General features: G+C 37.9%; 1 protein-coding gene across 1 annotated transcript; it reads right to left on the bottom strand.

Annotated features, from left to right (window-relative positions):
- Nucleotides 1–4,955: 4,955 nt before the first annotated feature.
- On the bottom strand, nt 4,956–18,280 carry LOC129767861 (uncharacterized). Its single transcript, XM_055769104.1, has 5 exons — nt 18,120–18,280; nt 6,734–6,936; nt 6,437–6,671; nt 5,905–6,378; nt 4,956–5,841 (listed from the first exon to the last, which is right to left on the bottom strand). Exons 1-5 carry the CDS (start codon nt 18,190–18,192, stop codon nt 5,417–5,419), a joined length of 1,410 nt encoding a protein of 469 aa, XP_055625079.1. The 5' UTR covers nt 18,193–18,280; the 3' UTR covers nt 4,956–5,416.
- Between the last annotated feature and the right edge of the window lie 1,374 nt (nt 18,281–19,654).

Genomic DNA, 19,654 nt, shown 5'->3' with positions numbered 1-19,654 from the left:
CCTGTAATCCTAATCGAAGAAAATGTGTTTCTCTATTACATAGAGTACACAATCAGATGAAAAGTGAACTTCAATTCATTATTTTTATTTCAAAAATTCGTATATTCCACCTGAAAATCCATTATTATTTTCGCGTCACAAATTGAAAACACGAAGCTTAATGCCATTAACGCGAACTGTTTTTCATACGACGTTCCACATTGAACTGGCAATGCACTCCAAACCCGAAAAACCGCGTGCTCCACACGAGCGAGCACATGGCGTCTGTTCGGGCGCATTCGTGAGAGCGATCGGAATACATGACGCAGTTTGTTTTGTTGTCTGCTTTTGCGCGAGATCGTTTGTGAATCTGATTTTACTGCTTCTACTCACTTTCTAATGCTCTCTCAAAATAAGGTGATCGATGTTGGTTTGTACAGTCAAAAATATGGTCTTGGTTTGTTCACTTTTTTGAATGCTCTAGTCCAGCGCATCTGTGTCCAATCAGCTGTTTAAATTTTTCCAAACATAGAAATAAAATTGTCTTTTTCATGATTTACAGCAGCTGACGTTGGTTTGTCCACACTATTACTATGGTAACCGCTTGGCGCGCTGCAGTTTGTTTGTTTTGTTCTGTTGACCTTCTTGCGAAGCAGAAATAAAGTTTCTCTTTATTGAGTGCTGCTCACCTTTAAAATGCCCAAGAAAAGGCAATATTCTGAAGAAAGCCTGAATTATGAATGATGGATCAATATGATGATAGTAAACTCAAGCAATGAGAATTGCAACATCTACTTGAATACTCGTTTTTTTCATCCAAAAATGGTGATTTCTGAAACCGGAAAAACCATGATCATAATTTCTTTTTTATGAAAATTGTTAAGAAACATAGGGTAAATGATCTTGGTTTGTCCAATTTGGGGTGTTTTTACGCAACTAGTAAATGCAAATCGATTTTCTTCATGAAAATCACATATAATCGATACGAATTTGGGTTTGTTGAAAAACCCCAAGTCTCTAGTTGCTAATACTACCATAAGGCGTTGAAATTATTAAAATTTTTATGTTTTTTAACGATTTCCCTCAAAGAGGAATTATGATCATGGTTTGACCAAAAAATGATCATGGTTTGTCCGGCTTTAGAAATCACCATTTTTGAATGAAAACATTCGATTTCTCAAGTAGATGTTGCATTTATCATTGCTTGAGTTTACTGTCATCATATTGATGATAATTTAGGCTTTCTAATTTAGGCTTTCTTAATAATTTAGGCTTTCTCAGAATATCGCATTTTCTTGGGCATTTCAAAAGTGTTCACCTCAAGACACTCAACATAGAGAAACTTTATTTCTGTTATACGCGAAGGACACAATAAACAAACTGCAGCGCTCCAAGCGGTTGCCATAGAAATAATGTGGACAAAACAACATTATTGAATTGGACAACTCATGATCAGAATTGAGTTAATTAAATGCGTAATTTAATGGTTTAGCTATGTAAATCTGATACAAATGGTGTGCAAGAATAATATTTGTAAGTGTTATAATCCAGAAACGGTCTGAATACGTGCCAAATAATCATCTGTAGGTTGATTAAAAGTTGTGATCAATAGAATGTGGATCTTATAATCTTTTAAAACATGTGAATCCGTAAAAATATACTATACAACTACTGCAAATCATGAAGAAGACAATGTTATTTATATGTTTTGAAATATTTGAATACCTGATTTGACAAAGGTGTGCTGAATTAGAGCATTCAAAAAAGTGGACAAACCATGATCATATTTTCGACTGGACAAACCAAAATCATTTACCTTATAATTTTGAATAATTTGAACGCAAACTAGAGGCTTGGGGCTTTTCAACAAACAAAAAACTCGTCTTGATTACATGTGATTTTCATGAAGAAAAACCGAAAAGACCACCAATTGAAATACAGGTGATACAATTTTAGACTCGATTATACGGTAAAACCTGTTTTTGTGCGGTTTTTTTATGCGATTTTTTTTGGTGCAAAAATTTCGTGCGATTTTTTGTGCGATATTTGAAAAACTGAAGTCGTCGATCATTAATTTTTTTCCTATCTTTGATATGTATTTACCCCCAGGGCTCATGTTTAAGCCCCCTTCTGTACAACTTCTATGTAAGCGACATCGACAATTGCCTTACACAAAATTGCAGCCTAAGACAACTTGCAGATGATGGAGTGGTGTCTGTCGTAGGATCTAACGAATCCGACCTGCAAGGACCCTTACAAGTTACTTTGAACAATTTTTCAACCTGGGCCATTGGGCTAGGGATCGAATTCTCCACGGAGAATACAGAGATGGTGGTTTTTTCTAGGAAGCATAGGCCAGCAAAACCAAAGCTTCAACTTTTGGGTAAACCGTTCACTCATGCTATGTCATTCAAGTATCTTGGGGTCCGGTTCGATTCCAAATGTACTTGGGGGCCCATATTAGGTATCTGAGTAAAAAATGTCATCAAAGAGTAAACCTTCTCCGTACAATTACCGGCACCTGGTGGGGAGCCCACCCCGAAGATCTTATAATGTTGTATCGAACAACTATTCTTCAGTGATGGAGTATGGCAGTTTCTGTTTTCAATCAGCTGTCAAAACACACCTCATTAAACTCGAGCGAATTCAGTATCTTTGTCTCCGTATTGCGTTAGGATGTATGTCCTCAACGCATACCATGAGTCTCGAGGTTTTGGCAGGCGTACTCCCACTAAAAGATCGCTTCAATTTATTATCTCTTCGGTTCCTCATCCGGTGTAAGGTTATGAATTCATTGGTGATCGGAAACTTTGAGCAATTGATCAAGCTAAATTTTCATTCCGGATTCATGAGTTCATATCATGAATTCACCTCCATGCAGGTTGTTCCTTCTTCGTATATTCCCAACCGTGTTTGTTTTCCTGACTACATCAATTCCTCTGTACATTTTGATCTGTTCATGAAGGAGAAAATCCATGAAAATCCAGATTATCTTAGATCGGGGATCGTTCCTACGATCTTCAATGCAAAGTATGGGCGTATCAATTGTGATATATACCGAGTTAGAGCCATTTTACTGATGAGGTATCTAACCTGGTACGGCAATAAAAATAAACTTCAAACGCGTTTTTTTCGAAACTATTGTTTTAAAAACTGGTATCCCAAGTTCTACTGAACCGATTCATCTCGGATTTTTAATTGAATGTAATCTGCAGGCATCTCTCTATCACATGAACCTCTAAAAATAATATTTTTTAAATTTCACTATTTTAAAAAGATCGGGAAACATAACAAAAAACGTTTTAAACCGCATTTTGTTTTTAAAACGGCTGCCATTTTGTCAAAAAAAAAAATGTTTTTGACTTGTCCGAGGTTCATGCGATAGCGGCATCTTTACTGATTCAGAATCGGTTCGGTTTTTTGGTTTAAGATAACCAGAAGGGCTGGAATCGTGTACGCCATGGCTTTTTTTTTGAACCCTCTCACTTCATCAGCTCTTAACTATTCTAGTTATGAATATTTTTTTCTCCGTTCAATTTTTGTTCTATTGCTAAAAAATAGATGAACAAATAATGATATAATGGATAGTAAAAATATTCTTTGTTTTATTTTTACGGAGCTCGAAAAAACGTCCGAAATTCGTGTCTCTACACTAGAATGCCCCTTAAGGAAAGTTTTTTTTTATGCCGTCCCTATATACCGAATATTTTTTTTTTCAAATTCTGTAGCGAACACTATTTTTTGAAGCTACTGGTGAAGTTTAGTACGATTTTTTTATGCGATTTTGTTTTGTGCGGTCCCTATCCCACCCATAAAAACAGGTTTGTCTGTGTTCAGTTTGATTTTATTTATATTTCAAATATGGCTTATTTCAATAAAAACTATAATATTTCAACGTTTAGGTAAATTTTAGTTGACTACAATTAGTACAGTGGAGTAAAAATCGTGATTTTGAAGATTTTTATAGAAGACTCACCAGGAATTGTTTAGAATGATATTGCAGCAAAACTCAAAAAGATAGAAGTTGGGTGTCAAAGAACACATTTATTAGAGAGCGGTTATAGAGCTTCAATTTAGTTGATTGAAACAATAAAGTTTATTATGCATTTTTGGGATAAAATTATGTGTCAATTTGTGAAACATTTTTTCTTCACTATTCTTGACGCACACAGTAAACATTCACTAGCTGCGCGAAAAGGGAAGACACGTTATCGACATTCGCGTTTTAACTGGTCCGGTATGTTAAACGTCAAATAAAATCAAGGGGAACTAAAGGCTGATTTAGACGATGCCAGTCAGCGCTCTAGTTGAAGTATCCAGTGAACAGAGAACAGACACTCTATTCAAGTTACTTGTACCAGTATCGAACAAGTAATTGGCCTCGAACTTGAACAGAGTGTCTGTTCTCTGTTCACTGGATACTTCAACTAGAGCGCTGACTAGCATCGTCTAAATCAGCTTTAAAAAAGGGTTCCAATGGAAGTTTCGCATTGAGTGCGACAACAGGTATGAAATATAATTTGAGGATTTTTTTTCTGTAATTTAATCAATGTTTTCGTCATGCGAAAATAATGTCAATTTTCATAACATTTCAAATTACATTCGAATGCCCTTCACAGCAAATCTTCCGTTTGAATATGGCGTCGATTGTTTACGAAATTCTGCTTTTCAACGCCCTGTTAAAAAGCAGACCAGTTAAACCAGGACCAGTTAGCGAACGATTACTGTATATCATCGGTAAACGTTGAAGAAAAATACTTGCTAAGCGAAAGTACTCCGAAACACCTCGCAAAGTGGAAGAAAAAAAATGTCGTAAGAAGGCGTTACTTTTTTTTTCATTACACGGATTTGAAATTTTTTCATTTGTTTCCTTTACACTGGAGAAAAACACTACACCGCACTAAAGCACTACGACCGCTTAGAAACCGTTACTGAGAGAACTTTCTGGAACTGAACAAAAAGTAGCGTCAGTGGCAGTGGAAAAAGCGCCCTTTTGTCTGTACTTGAGAATACGCCGGTGTATGAAGAGCGGTGAGGGAAGAGACGCTGGTTAACCGCCGTTACGGTAATGAAGGTCCGAAATTTTGAATATTTTGCTTTTTAATCATATTACTCCTTATATATGTTTGATATTTTCGGGCTACAATGAAATGAAAGTTTCTGAACTTCTAACTGTCATCCTTTGATTTACAAATCAGGTTTTGGGATAATGTGGACCAGGTAGCCTCCAACGTTGCAGATTATTTTATTTTCGACTTACCATACATGGTAATACATATCTCTATACAAATCGACCTAGGATATCTATATAGTGTAGTGAAAAGAAATTCATTTGCAATTGAAGACTTTCTTTGACATTGTAAAAACGGTCCGATTTCCGCCTTCAATCTTATGTAAAAATGGATTTCTTTTTACTACATCTCAACTTTCGAACAGCTCATTGTTCAACCAGTATTTCAAAAGCAGTGATCGGAATTTCGTTCCAATCGAACGGTATCTTCAACACCTTCTCATTTTCCAGCACTTTTCCCGGAGTCACACTGCCCCTGTGTCGGCCACGTCCAATGTACACTGTTTCACCCCAAAGCGTTTGACCACAAACGATCGCTTTCGAAGGGATGGTACCATTGAAAGGTACCCAGCGAGCCCTCGTGTTACACAAAGCTTCATAGGATACCATGTCGATTTCCTTTCCGTTATGACATGTACGACACTGATGTTTACGGGGGATTATCTTTGCTGGCAGTTGGTTACCCTGATACGTGACACGGCCCAAGTAAATAGGAGAACCATCGCTATCGCTTCCAGCCAGAATAGCGCCCTTCGGTGCTGGTGATTTATTGCTTCCCGGCTGCCATTCAACTGAAATTGTAGATAAATTTTATTCAACCATTATATTTGGGTTTGTTAATATAACATTCTTACGCGATTGACAGCACTTCGTAGTTGGCTGACTGTTATCAACCAAAATGTCGAACTCCCGCAGCGGAATCTCCTTCCAATCGAATGGAATCTTGAGTATTTTGCTACTCTCAAGAATTTTTCCCGGCGTCAAGCTACCGTTGTAGTAACCTCGACCAAAGTATAGTTTCTCACCAAGTCGATCCTTTCCACACAAAATAGCGTTGATAGGGAATACGCCACGGAACGGCACCCAGGACACATTAGCGCTGCAGAGTGCCTCATACTCGGGCATATCGAACTCCAATGCTTCATCACCAGTGTGACACATTTGTTTCTGGGGAATCACCTTCGCCGGCAAAACCAGTCCGTGTCGATACACGCGTCCCAGATAAATCTGGCTACCATCGCTATCGTAACCGGCGAGAAGAGCGCCCGGAGGAACGGATTCTTTGGTATAGGAGCGAACCCAATGCCCTCCAACGCTCTGCTTCTTGGCTATAAAAAACGTAGATCCATAAAAAAATTTAATTAAAAAACCAAATTTGAATCTTACACTCCCTAGATTCGACCAACACTTCATACTTGGGGTGACCACGCTCGAAGCCACCAAAAGAAACGTACAAACAGCCATGACTTGGTATAATTTTGCCCGGGGTGACGCTCCCATCGTGATGGGCCCGTCCAATGTACAGCGGTTCACCATAGGATGTTTTTCCACAGCAAACAGCACCTTTCGGCAGTTCACCATTCTCGCTGGGAACCCACGTGTATCCGAGGCCACAAAGAACCTGAAGAAATGTTTTGTGAAATATGAACAAATCATTTGGTAGATTTATTATTTTGAATTCACCTCGAAGTGGGGTTTTGATATCTCAGTTCCGTGGGGCGAAACGTACGCTACTCTACGAATGGGAATAACTTTGGCCGGGAGGATGTTCCCATTATGCTCTGCGCGGCCAATGTATATCGGAGATCCATCCATATCAGCTCCCCCTCGAACCGCGTTGGGGGGATGAACGCCTGCGCCCGCTGACCATTGAACCCAATTGTGACCTGAAAGGAGTATTTTTGTGTGGTCACCTTTGTATCAGAATAACGTCCAGTGAACTTACACTATTTCAATACGAATAATCCCGAATTAGAGAAAAAAGTAGTTTTTTGATCCGACTATTTTCTTTACTCTTAACCCTTTATAAGGCTGTGGGAACTAGACAAAGGATCGAATCCAACTTCAGAGAACATAATCCTTACATGAGGAAGAACACATATTTATCTTTGATAAAAATGGAGTGGAGTAAAAATCGTGATTTTGAAGATTTTTATAAAAGACTCACCAGGAATTGTTTTGAATGGTATTGCAGCAAAACTTAAAAAGATAAATGTTGGGTGCCAAAGAACAAATTGTAGAGCGGTTAGAGAGCTTCAATTTGGTTGATAGATACAATAAAGTTTATTATGCATTTTTGGGATACAATTTTGTGTCAATTTGTGAAACATTTTTTTTCTTCACTATTCATGACGTATAGAGTAAACATTCACTAACTGGGCGAAAAGGGAAGACCAGTTATCGACATTCGCGTTTTAACTGGTTCGGTATGTTAAACGTCAAACGTTAAATAAATGATTTTTTGCTGACGTAGGACTACGTCTTTAATTACTGTACCGGGGTGTAGGTTAAAAACGAGAGCGTGAAACTTGGAGTACAAGGTTTTGAACGTAATAACTCTTCGGCGGCTGAAGTGGGATGAAAATCACTTCATTCAAAAGATAACATGTGTAATATTTATATGATTGTTACTTATTGATTCGAAAAATTATTTCAATAGTCTAAAAAATGATTTGAAAACAGACTATTGAAATCACACAAATCTGTATATAAGCTGGCGCCCGTTCAGTAATCTTTTTAATTGTGATTGGAAAGTGACGGGAAGATGGTCTCGATCGCTCGCTTAACACTTAGACGGCCATAAGTGCCGTACTGCACTCAAAAATTAGTCCGCTGGGGAAATGAGTGCAGCACTACACACGCGAAATCATCCAAAGTTTGTGTGCGCACAATACATGTTTTACGTGAAAACAAATCTCGCGTAACTTTTGAAAAGGTCCAATGTAACATTTTCGTCAACTCGAGAAAAACGAAGTTGAAGACCCGAGCATTATTCCGCGAGCATTGTCTTAAAAGATATCGATCTTTATCGCTCCTCTCACCACTAGCGGTCAAGAATAACTCTGAAAAACCAATCGTAGCTGTTGTTCCGTGATTTGGGTTTAAAGTTAAAGCCATGGAGCGAAAAATGTTACATTGGACGTCATTGCTTGTATTATTGTATTATGTAACTTCGAAAAAATAAAATGTTTTCTAAAGATTTTTATCGATATTTTACTTGTATACCTTGAGTTGGGGCCGCGTGTGCAGTACTGTACACGGGTTGTGTTTACCCTTATATGGCAGATGGGAATGAACTTTTATGCTAGATGGGTTTTTGGCACCATCTAGTATAAGAATCAACCAATTGGGCTCTCCAGTTTTTTACGAACTTTTTGTCCAAAACACCATAGCCGTCAGAGTGTTAAACACTATGTTCTTCTCTCCCAATTCATTTCTTTTCTAGTCAGAACGAACAGAGCCTTTAGCCAGAGAAGAGAAGTGGAACTTGAGAGAAAAAAGTGGCAACGATTTGTGGCAAGAAAATGTAAACAGTGTAAAAATTGACAGATGGTTTACGCTCTAAAAATTGAACATATTGTTAAGATGTCTCTAAGAGGGTGGGAGACATCATATATAAGGTGGGAGGTTCGTATATAATGTTAGCATCATCATGATAAACACGGCGAATGGGATAGAAATTATGAACTGAAAATTGAATAAAATATACATATAAACGCTGAAACGCTGTGGACAAATATTATAATGCATTTTTATCGGCTTATGTATAATGCATTATCAAAATAATCCCATACGTATTGTAATCATAACTTGCTGTGCTATTCATAACAGTGCCGTAATTTACGAATGAAGCTTCGCCATAGAAACTGAACTGAAAAAATTAAAAAACAACATAAAAATATGATTTCTGAATAAATTTCTTTTTTTTTTCAGTTTCGAACACACCCCGTAAAAAGCCATTTTTTTTAAATACCCTCTGTTGGTATTGTATCTAGAATTTACAAGGTAATGAAACGTTAAATTCAATTAGTTTCTAGTAATCAGCTTTTTAGCTGCCGGGGAAATTAACACCAAACTATATTTTTCAGTATTATATATATACCATGCCAATTATTGTTCGTAATTCTTCTTTATAGTTTTCATTCAAGGGCGCTACATTTTTTTATATTTTTTCTCGAAAGCTGAGGATTTTGACGTAGGACTACGTCTAACCGGAAGATATAGGGGGTGAAATGGAAATCTAGGCACTGAACAAGTAGGAAAAAATGCAAGATTTGGAACGCTTATAACTCGAGCATTTCTCAATAGATCGCAAAGGTTTTTGCATCAATTGATAGGAAATATATCTACGCATCTATCATTACGAATAACATTTCATTTTTCTTGAGATAAATAATTGAATAATTGTGAAATATCAAGCATTGTCAAAATGCACTATGTGCCCATTTTTGAATGGTCCATTTTGTGCTCCTCAAATCGTACCGACCAAATCGGGCAACCAGCGGCAGCAGCGAAATAGAATGAAGCACGATAGGAAAGGAAGAAGAGAAAAATGAACGAAACATTGGTCGCAGTCTCACACATGCGTAATTCTCGAGCCAGCTTAAAAATTCCCGCTCCGCTGCCGTAACGATCATTCTTTGTGTGGACACCGACTGGACAAAATCGTTGCTGGACGAGCTGGACGGCGAGGGATCGAGTGCCTTTCTCAAGGCAAGAGGGCGGAGGTGGTAGCGCTGGAGTAGAGTAATAGAGTAGAGTAGAGTTTTCAAAGGGCATTTCTCAAGGCTAGAGACGAATGAACTGCAAAAGTTTAAAGTCTCTATAATACAAGACCTTCCTTCCTTCCTTCCGTAACGATCATTCTCATTCAAACCGTACACCACATCGGTAACCAACACAAGCAGCCATGTCTGGACATGGTAAAGGAGGAAAAGTGAAGGGAAAGGCAAAATCCCGCTCGAACCGTGTTGATCTGAAGTTCCCCGCAAGGGTAGCTAGGCCGAGCGCGTTAGTACCAGTGCACCAGTCCACCTAGCCGGCGTTATATAGTTTCGGCCGCCGAAGTGATCGAGTTAGCTGGTAAAGCTGCTCGCGACGATAAGAAAACCCGCATTCGGAACAGAACACATTCGGTTCGGTGGACATCAAGACAACAGGCAGTTTCAGCGAGTGGCGAGTGGCAAACGCAATCGCAAAACGGCATCAGGTAGCAGAAGAAAAAAGTTTGTTCTTTATACGCACTGCTTTGGTGGCAAATCCAGAACAAGGCGGCATCGAGGGCGTTCGAAATGTTTTTTTTTCAAAACCACGAGTACTAAATTTTCTAAATTGGAACCATTCCATAAAACAAGGCGCTTTTCAGGGCCATTAAACCTTCCAAAAAAGAGTTTAGGAAATACAGTTCAATGCTTTCTAAAACAATATCCAAAATAATAATAAAACACAAATTGATTTTTTCATAATTTGTTTGCCAGGATATGATGAGTATGTGAATTTGGCAGTTGTTCTGAGCTTATTGATTTTCACCAATTCTTAAATTGCTTCTAGATTGAAAGTACAGTAATTTACACTTATCTCGACATTTAGCTAATTGGACGGACCAGTAATGCGACATATTTAGTTGGACATTTTCGTAAACATAGAGTTCGGGGTCCAAATTATGACCCCACATTGAAGGTCGACACTGTACCACTGTCATCGCAAATGTTCAATTACAGGTTAAAATTACCTCCAATCCGATACTGAGTGGTGGTAGTGCGACGTGCCATTGAATGTAATATACTGTAAAATATGTCACAAGCTGGATAGGAAGAAATTTTCCAACTGTGAAAGCTGTGGCTAGTGGCAAATGCAATCGCTAAACAGCAAGGTTTAGCCGAACAAGATGGGGATATCGAGTGATAACAAAACAATAAACTCTTTAGATTGAAAATAATTTTGTGATCCTGAAAAGGACCCTTTTTAGCCTGCATGTGAATCCAACGAGCGAACAAATCGTAATGAATGTATTTTTTTGCCATCACTCCCTTTTAACGCTCATTCGTTCGTCTCGTTGGACTCGCCCCTCTGGCTGAGTCTGCCGATTTGTCTCTATCCTGTGAGTGTGTACCGCTAGAGTATAAAACACGCGGACCCCAAAAAAATATCTTATTTTCTTTCAAACCGTAAACCCGTGTGGTTGTACGGCATCGGCATCGTGGACGTAACAAAGGAGGACAAGTTTAGGGAAAGGCAAGGTCTCACTCGAACCGTGTTCCCAGTTCCCTGTTGGTCGCATTCACTGATTGCTCCGCAAGGGTAACTAGGCCGAACGGATTGGTGCCGGAGCACCAGTATTCCTAACAGCGATTATAGAGTTTCGGCCGTCGGAGTGCTCGAGTTGGCTTGCAAAGCTGCTCACGACAATCAGGAAACCCGCATCAAGAACAAAGCAGCTTCGGTTCGGCGCTCATCAAGGCAACAATTAGTTTCAGTGAGTGGCAAAGTGTTTCTCCGGCACGTCGCATCAAATGTAATTTACTGAACAACATGTCACAAGCTGGATGGGAAGAAATTTTCCAACTGTGAAAGCTGTGGCGAGTGGCAAACGCAATAGCTAAACAGGAAGGTTTAACCGAACAAGATGGGAATATCGAGTGATAACAAAAACACAACACCAAAGGTTCTTTTCAGAACCATCAACATATTCATGAAGAGTAAACAGTAAACTAATCCATTTTTAAGGTAGATAGGTAGGTATTCACGTAGGAGAAGAAAATAAAACAATATATTTAAAATATATATTTAACAAAAGCTGTCCCCTTTGTATAGTCCTACGTCACTTCGGTTATGTCCCCGACATTACCCACCCGTCTTTTTTAGATAACATATCCAAAAATGTGTTCTTCTTCGTTTTTAAATTATGATTTTTCAAATTTAACCGATGGTTCAAACAATCATTTTTCTCCTTTTTTCCAAAAATTATGTTTTTCAAAAATTCATAACTTTTGATCTACTGAACCGATTCAGATAATCGACATAGTTAATTCAAGTCAATAATTTCACACTTGCAAAAAAATATTTTTTGACGTAGAACTACGTCTTTCATTAAGGGTGCCAAATCAGAAAACAGGTCACGTTTTTATGAAATAAAGTTAACGTTAATAACTATTTTTGTCGCGAACGGATTTTGGCGATTTACATACTAAACGAATCGGAAATTCCGTAAGATTTGTTTAATATGCTATACATTAGATTCCCCTGGTTCGTAGATGGATAAAATTCATGAAAACTTTAAGCGTTTCCATTTTCCCATACATTTGTTCTGTCCATTTGTGTTCTTTCCCGAACAGAGCTGTCAATAACGAGCAACTTATCGACGACCAACAGAGGGGAATTCGTAGGATTCAATGTCTCCGTGAACAAAGGAAAAGTAGAAGAATGAAGGGGAATACTTGCCTAGAGTATAAACAGTGGATCTCGCTGAGGCAAACTTTCATTCGACATCGGACTGTTGAGCAATCCAGTTCACTTTGCTTTCGCTGCGCTTCGATCTTAGATTGGACCCCACCAGTGGTAATCCAACTTGGATATCGTCGTTTGGTTTTTCTGTTGGTTTTTTGCGTTATTAGTATCGTGTGTTTTTCTTTCCGCGTAATAAATTGGACGCTTTGATAGTGTGTGATAAGCAAAAAGAAGAAGAAGACAGGCTCGAGTCCTGCAAAAAACCAACGCATTGCCAGGGGCAATAAAATTTCGAGGGAAGCGTCATCTAATGCTGCGCGCGATCCTGGTGCAGTGAAAAGCGCTCGCACTGAACCGAGCCTTCACGAGTGTGACACCGCATCGAACAACAGCGAAGTAGGCAATTTCGGCGCGTCGGTCGATAATGTAAGCGCCGTTACCCAGGCAGTAACTAAAATCAAGCTCCCCCCGCTGGTGGTGAAGGCGGTCGCTCTTGACAAACTCATCAGCGAATTCGCATCGATGGGTGTTACAGCAGAGAACAAGTTGTGTGGTATAATTCAGTCTTTCTCCAAGCTGTTAACATTGTTTGTTTTCCGTCATCATAAGAGCTTCGTTGGTGCCTTTGAGAATGCATCAATGCATTAAACTGACGTTATGGCGAAGCAGGCCGTAAGGTTGAGCGCCACAAAATCATTTGGGAAATACCAAGCATCTTGAATGTCTTACTGGAATGTTATAAGAAATTTGGGTTCGCGTGCCAATCGCAAAACTGATCATAATGAAGCATTGTTACTGTTTTCGAGGTTGTTGTTAGCAAAAAGAGTTTATTTCGCTTGTTTAGTCACCAAGAAAGTAAATGACGTTCTGGAATTTTGTATGTGATTAGGTTTCGCTTGCCAGTAGCAAAACCTGCTCCACTAAGGGTGATAGCTGCGCTTCGAGCATGAGAAAGTAATGCAACTTTTTTCGAGGCCAGTAATATTAACATAAGCGTTTCTTTTGAGAATAGCGCAAAATGATGAGAAGTGTTTATATTCGTAGTAGTTTCAAGCCACCAATGTATGGCGATTTATAGGAAATAACAGTGTAGTTCTACGTCAACAATGCGGTCGTATCTTGGACACAACCTCCTATAATTTTTTATTTAGAAAAAACAGATACAATTATTAATCACGAAAACAAAATTAATTTTTTTCGCAAGTGCAATATTTTTCCAAAAAATTCTAGGCTTTAATTTGATATATCTATCATCTGAATCGCTCTAGAAGTTCAAATGTTATGAATTTTTGAGAATAGGATAAAGGGGAAGAAATAAATATTCCGAACTATCGGTTAACTTTAAAAAATTATAACTCAAAAAAGAAAAAAAGAACATATCTAATTTTGAGTTTAAAATTCTCAGTTTTCAAGAAAAAATATAGAAAAATATAGCGCCGTTGGTCCCGAAACCATGTAAACTATAAAAACGGATACAATCAAGAATTACAAAAAAATATTCAAATTTCTTGCAAGTTTGATATTTTTTCCAAAAAAGACTAGCTCATTAACTTCAATTTGATGTATCGATAATCTGAATCGGCTTAGTGGTTCAAAAGTTATGAGTTTTTGATAAAAGTCATTTTTGGGAAAAAGTGAAAAAAATCGAATCACACCAGCAAGCATTAAATCGTATAACTTTGCACATGATAAGTTACATATAAATTCGTATCAAATCACAATCGCATAAAATATCAATCAAAATATCGATCATGTATATCTAAACTCGCATAAAATGCAAAAACACGCATTAACTTCCTTGCATAGTGGATGTGATATAATCTACTTTATATATGTATATATATATATATATATATTAATAAATATTTTCAAACGAATACATTTGTCAAACAAACTGCAAAACTAAATACTTTTATGCTGTGCCTTCATTTTTTTAGTTTAACGTTCAAAGACCCTTCAATAAAAATGACATTGAAAACTGACATACAATTATGACGGATAATTGCTTCTTGATTGGCGCGTGCTCCAACTGGCGAACTGCCAGTTAAAAGGCACTCCAACTAAAAAAGCGCCAATAAGCAAATGGTACTATAAAACTGTGAAAAATATATAAAAAAATATACGATCGAAGACTCTTTTTGTCGTTTATGAGTTTGTTTTTTTTAAGTTACTACTAGGCATGTTTGTGGATTAATGGAAAGATATGATATGTTGATCCTTGAAATAAGTTTGATAGTTAACAATTGGAAAAAAAATATATAAAATTCATGTGAATGGAGACGACTTTTGTGTATAGCACATGCCACTGGGGCCTTTTGCTGATTAAATAAGTAAGATTTCTTCCAAAACGTCATAATTTTACAACCATTGAGTCGATTTCAAAAATCGTAATATCAAATGAAATCTTATTCTTCTATGAACTTCAATCTGTCATTCAAACAAACTCAAAAATTAAATACTACATAAAAACTTTAATTATAAAGTTTAGAGAATTTGCGACTTAATTTTCCACAATTCGCTCTTTCACACCAAATTTCTATCTTGTCACAATTTTAAACCTCTCAAAATGAATTGTCAAAATGATAGGTCAAAGAACGAAAAGCAAGAAAAACTAACAAATAATGGGAGGGTAATTAATAAAGCAAAGGTAATCATGCATTTTTAATAGACGTCTCATGAAAATATTGAAAAAAACATTCCTTTTCTAATTTCTCTTTCAAATTTTGATAAAATTGCACTGAATAGTTAAATAAGGGCAATATTAATATTTGAATAAACTTATGTTATTATAAACATGTTTATATAAACCTTCCCATCTTTTCATTCTTCATTAAAGACCTTGCGTCAAGACAGCTAGAAATCCATACACTCTCAAATCAAGTGTGCCTGAAAAAATTATATTCTTCACGTAAACAAGCGATGAAAATGTGGACACTTTTTAGTCAGTGAATTGTATGGAGTTCCACTGCTGTGCTTTAGCGAAGAACGAAGTGTGGATGACAGTTCGATACAGATTATTTACAAATGGTGACATTGGCTATGAATCTGATCGCGGAAAAAATGAAATATTTGATATGGTGTAGAGAATATTGCACCATATCGTTTGTTGAAAGAAGGAGCTCTAATATCATTTTTTGACGAATGCCACAAGGGGAGTGTTATTTGTGCTGGGTAATTTAGAGGAGAGCTCGATTGGTCCTTTGAGCGTTAATCATTGTTTTCAAGCGAAGTGGTTTTAAATCACTCTATCCGAAAGATAGAATGCCTTATATGCTTACTTATTGTAGGCCCAAAAAGTAGTTCCGATTGCTTTGAAAACAGGCAATTGAAATATTTAAAAATCTGTAGCTGGTGTTCGCACGGAAATCCATTTCAAGAATGTCGTTTGATGTTTGCTGAAATGGACACGGTTTGCTGAGGAGCGTCGAACGACGCTGTGTTTTTGTGTTTGTCAAGACAGGTGGAGAAAAAAAAGAAGAAGAAGAATAAGAAGAAGAAGAAGAAGACCTGTTTTAAATGCCACTCGAGCACAACAAGCCTCAGATGAACATTGACCCGTATCTGGAGAGAAATGGATTCAGGCTACATTATTAGGACCTGCACTTGTATTTCGAAGGCGTGTGGAGGCCGTTATTGCAGCAATCCAATACATAATCGAATCACAAAAAGCTATTTTTCTATTAATGTTTGACATTCATACATTAATGAAAACATTGTTTTCTTGAGATTCGATTATGTATAGAAATTGAAAATAATTATTGAAAAAAAAAGGTCGACTATATATTAGGCTGTCAAAAAAGTCCTGCGGTATTTCCGCGAGGTGTCGTTGTAAGTGCGTAGTTCTAGTTGTATTCATTGTATCGAGTCATACTATAGCTTGTTGGAAAGGCTATAATATAGTCCTTGACAGTGTTTTGTTTGGTTAAGTCGTTCGTGAGTTATAGTGTCGCAAATGTGGAGCAAAATAAAGAGAAAATCCGACATATTTTACAGTACTACTATGACAAAGGCAAAAATGCATCTCAAGCTGCCAATAAAATTTGTGCAGTTTATGGACCCGATACAGTTTCCATTTCCACCGCACAACGATGGTTTCAACGTTTTCGTTCTGGTGTAGAGGTCGTCGAAGATGCGCCACGTCCGGAAGGCCTGTCGTCGAAAATTGCGACAAAATCGCTGAATTAGCCGAGAAAGACCGGCATAGTAGCAGCCGTAGCATCGGCCAAGAGCTGGGTATAAGTCATCAAACCGTTATTAACCATTTGAAGAAGCTTGGATTCACAAAGAAGCTCGATGTATGGGTGCCACACACGTTGACGCAAAAAAACATCTTTGACCGTATCGATGCATGTGAATCGCTGCTGAATTGCAACAAAATCGACCCGTTTCTGAAGCGGATGGTGACTGGCGATGAAAAGTGGGTCACTTACGACAACGTGAAGCGCAAACGGTCGTGGTCGAAGCCCGCTGAAGCGGCTCAAACGGTGGCCAAGCCCTCATTAACGGCCAGGAAGGTTCTGTTGTGTGTTTGGTGGGATTGTCAAGAAATAATCTATTATGAGCTGCTTCCCTATGGCCAAACGCTCAATTCGGACCTGTACTGCCAACAACTGGACCGCTTGAAGGTAGCACTCATGAAGAAGAGGCCATCTTTGATAAACGGAGGCCGCATTGTCTTCCATCAGGACAACGCCAGGCCACATACTTCTTTGGTGACGCGCCAGAAGCTCCGGGAGCTCGGATGGGAGGTTCTTTTACATCCGCCGTATAGTCCGGACCTTGCACCAAGTGACTACCACCTGTTTTTGTCCATGGCGAACGAGCTAGGTAGTCAGAAGTTAGCCACAAAAGAGGCCTGTGAAAATTGGCTATCCGAGTTTTTTGCCAATAAGGAAGCGAGCTTCTATAACAGGGGTATTATGAAGTTGGCATCTCGTTGGGAACAAGTCATCGAACAAAACGGCGCATATTTGACTTAAAACAGATGATTGTAACTAATTTTATGAACAAATGAAAATTCAAAAAAAAATACCGCAGGACTTTTTTGACAGCCTAATATAATCGAGTCCGACCTGTATTATCACGCATACGATATTTTGAGCGTTTCAAGCAATTCAACATTAATTTCTTGTAACTTTATCAAACACAAATTTAATCCAATACGTTACACGACTCTAACTATTATGTCCTCTTTGTTGTAATTTCAATTACGAATAATGCTATAGTTATAATCTTTTCGAGTCTTCGCTTGTCCTTTATCATGCTCGAACGGGAAGTTTCACTGTGTTAGTGAAATAATGTTAATAGTGAACTTCTAGAATTTAATTGTTCCACAACATAAATTTTCTCATTCATAAAATCCAAATCGATGACTGGTAAATCAGTTTTCTCATCTCCTTTCATCCGAAAACATTCTCGAGGATGTGAAAGCATCAACAATTTTTCATTCACATTCATGTATTACGAAGCACTACACACTAGAATAATATTTTTCAGAGAGTTAAACCGCATAGTTCGAGTGTTGCCCTCTTGACCGTGATTTTTCACGATCCTAAATTAGAAATGCAAGGTGAATCGCGTTTCATATCGGAGCGGTTTTTTTGTGAATCCCACAGCGCCTCACCTAATGTATTCACGAAATCTTCCAAAGGATGGCTCCTTCGGGATCCATAAATGTCTATACCGTTTCGAAGCATTTGATTCTAGGATGATGAAAAGAACTGACCAACGTAACACACCGATAACGTCGTGCAAAGCCCGCGCAAAGAGAAAACCAACTGAAAAGAATACTGCCAACTGTAGGCCATTTATATTAACAAAAATAATGTTTCGACGCTGACAGATTCTATTAATATTGGGCAAGAATGCTGTTCAAGTGGCGATCCCAAGCGCGCGTTTGTTTTTGTTGTCTGCGCGAGCGGTTCTCGCGGTTTGGCGAATTGTTGTTTCACATTGACATTGGTAATGAATTATTAATATATTCAACGTATTATTTACAGGCGGCGTCGGTGGTTGTATGTCATCGTGGTCACCGTGTCAATCTCTCTGATTCAGATGGTCAGAGTTCAATCCCTGTCACAGCGTCGAGATATACTGTCGCCGTTGGCTGTTATCAACTGGTAGCATTCATTCAATTTTCACTTCGGCCAGCTGCAAACAGAAATATTTGTTTATACAATGTGATGCAAGAGATCGAGTAAGGGGATCAGATTACAAACAAAACTGATCCAACAATCCAACAATCCAACCCTATTGAGTATGGATGCTGGTTGTGATAGAAACAGCAATCAGTTTTCGGGTCATCTAAGTCCAATCAACGATAGGGAATTCCGGAGATTTCCACCCATTTCCAATGCGGACGAGAAGTCAGCCGAGCTAGCTAACCTCTACTCAGTTGTTCTCAGGGTCGATTAAAACGCTCACCTCTTCTTTTTTATACGAAAACTAACCTAAAAATGATTTCTATGGTGCATGCAAAAATATCGCATGCTAAATTCACTGAAAAAGAGTTAGACAACAATTTAATTCAATCTTCCATGACAATTTATACAGTACTAACTGACCCGGCAAACTTCGTCCTGCCAAAATTTATTTTTCGTTATCACATTCACGATTTATTACTAAGCGCACGTTCATGGGTCCAATCGCAGAACTGTTCATTGATTGATCTTCTAATCTACCCTTTAAAATTACCTTTTATTATAAAATTCCTAGTACTTTTACCAAAACTCCTCATCATAATATTATTATTGGGGGATTATTTTCAGACACAATTCCCGTTAAAGATTTTCCAACCATTTGCAAATAACATTTTCTCCGTTACTTTGAATAAATGTTTGATACAGGAAATTTAAAAAAAAAGCAACCCTAAATCGGACAATTCCTTTCTCGAGTTTTGTTATTATCAACACATTCGGCGATCCATTTTTACTTATATAGATAGAAGAAGCTATAGGAGTGAGTTTTATCACATTAAAATCAGTTTCCACTTTCGAACAAAGATCAATTCCGTTAGCACAAACATTAAATAAACTAACAACGCTTTTCACTATGAAATTTTAGAACATATGGGAATTGAATTTTCACAAATTTTTCATCAAACCATAGAAACGTGTATTGCCCCCTACTACCTCCATATATCGAAATTGGTTCCATTTG

This window comes from Toxorhynchites rutilus, chromosome 2, assembly GCF_029784135.1.
Source record: "Toxorhynchites rutilus septentrionalis strain SRP chromosome 2, ASM2978413v1, whole genome shotgun sequence".
NCBI lineage: Eukaryota > Metazoa > Arthropoda > Insecta > Diptera > Culicidae > Toxorhynchites > Toxorhynchites rutilus.
This window is presented reverse-complemented; position numbering and strand designations above follow the sequence as displayed.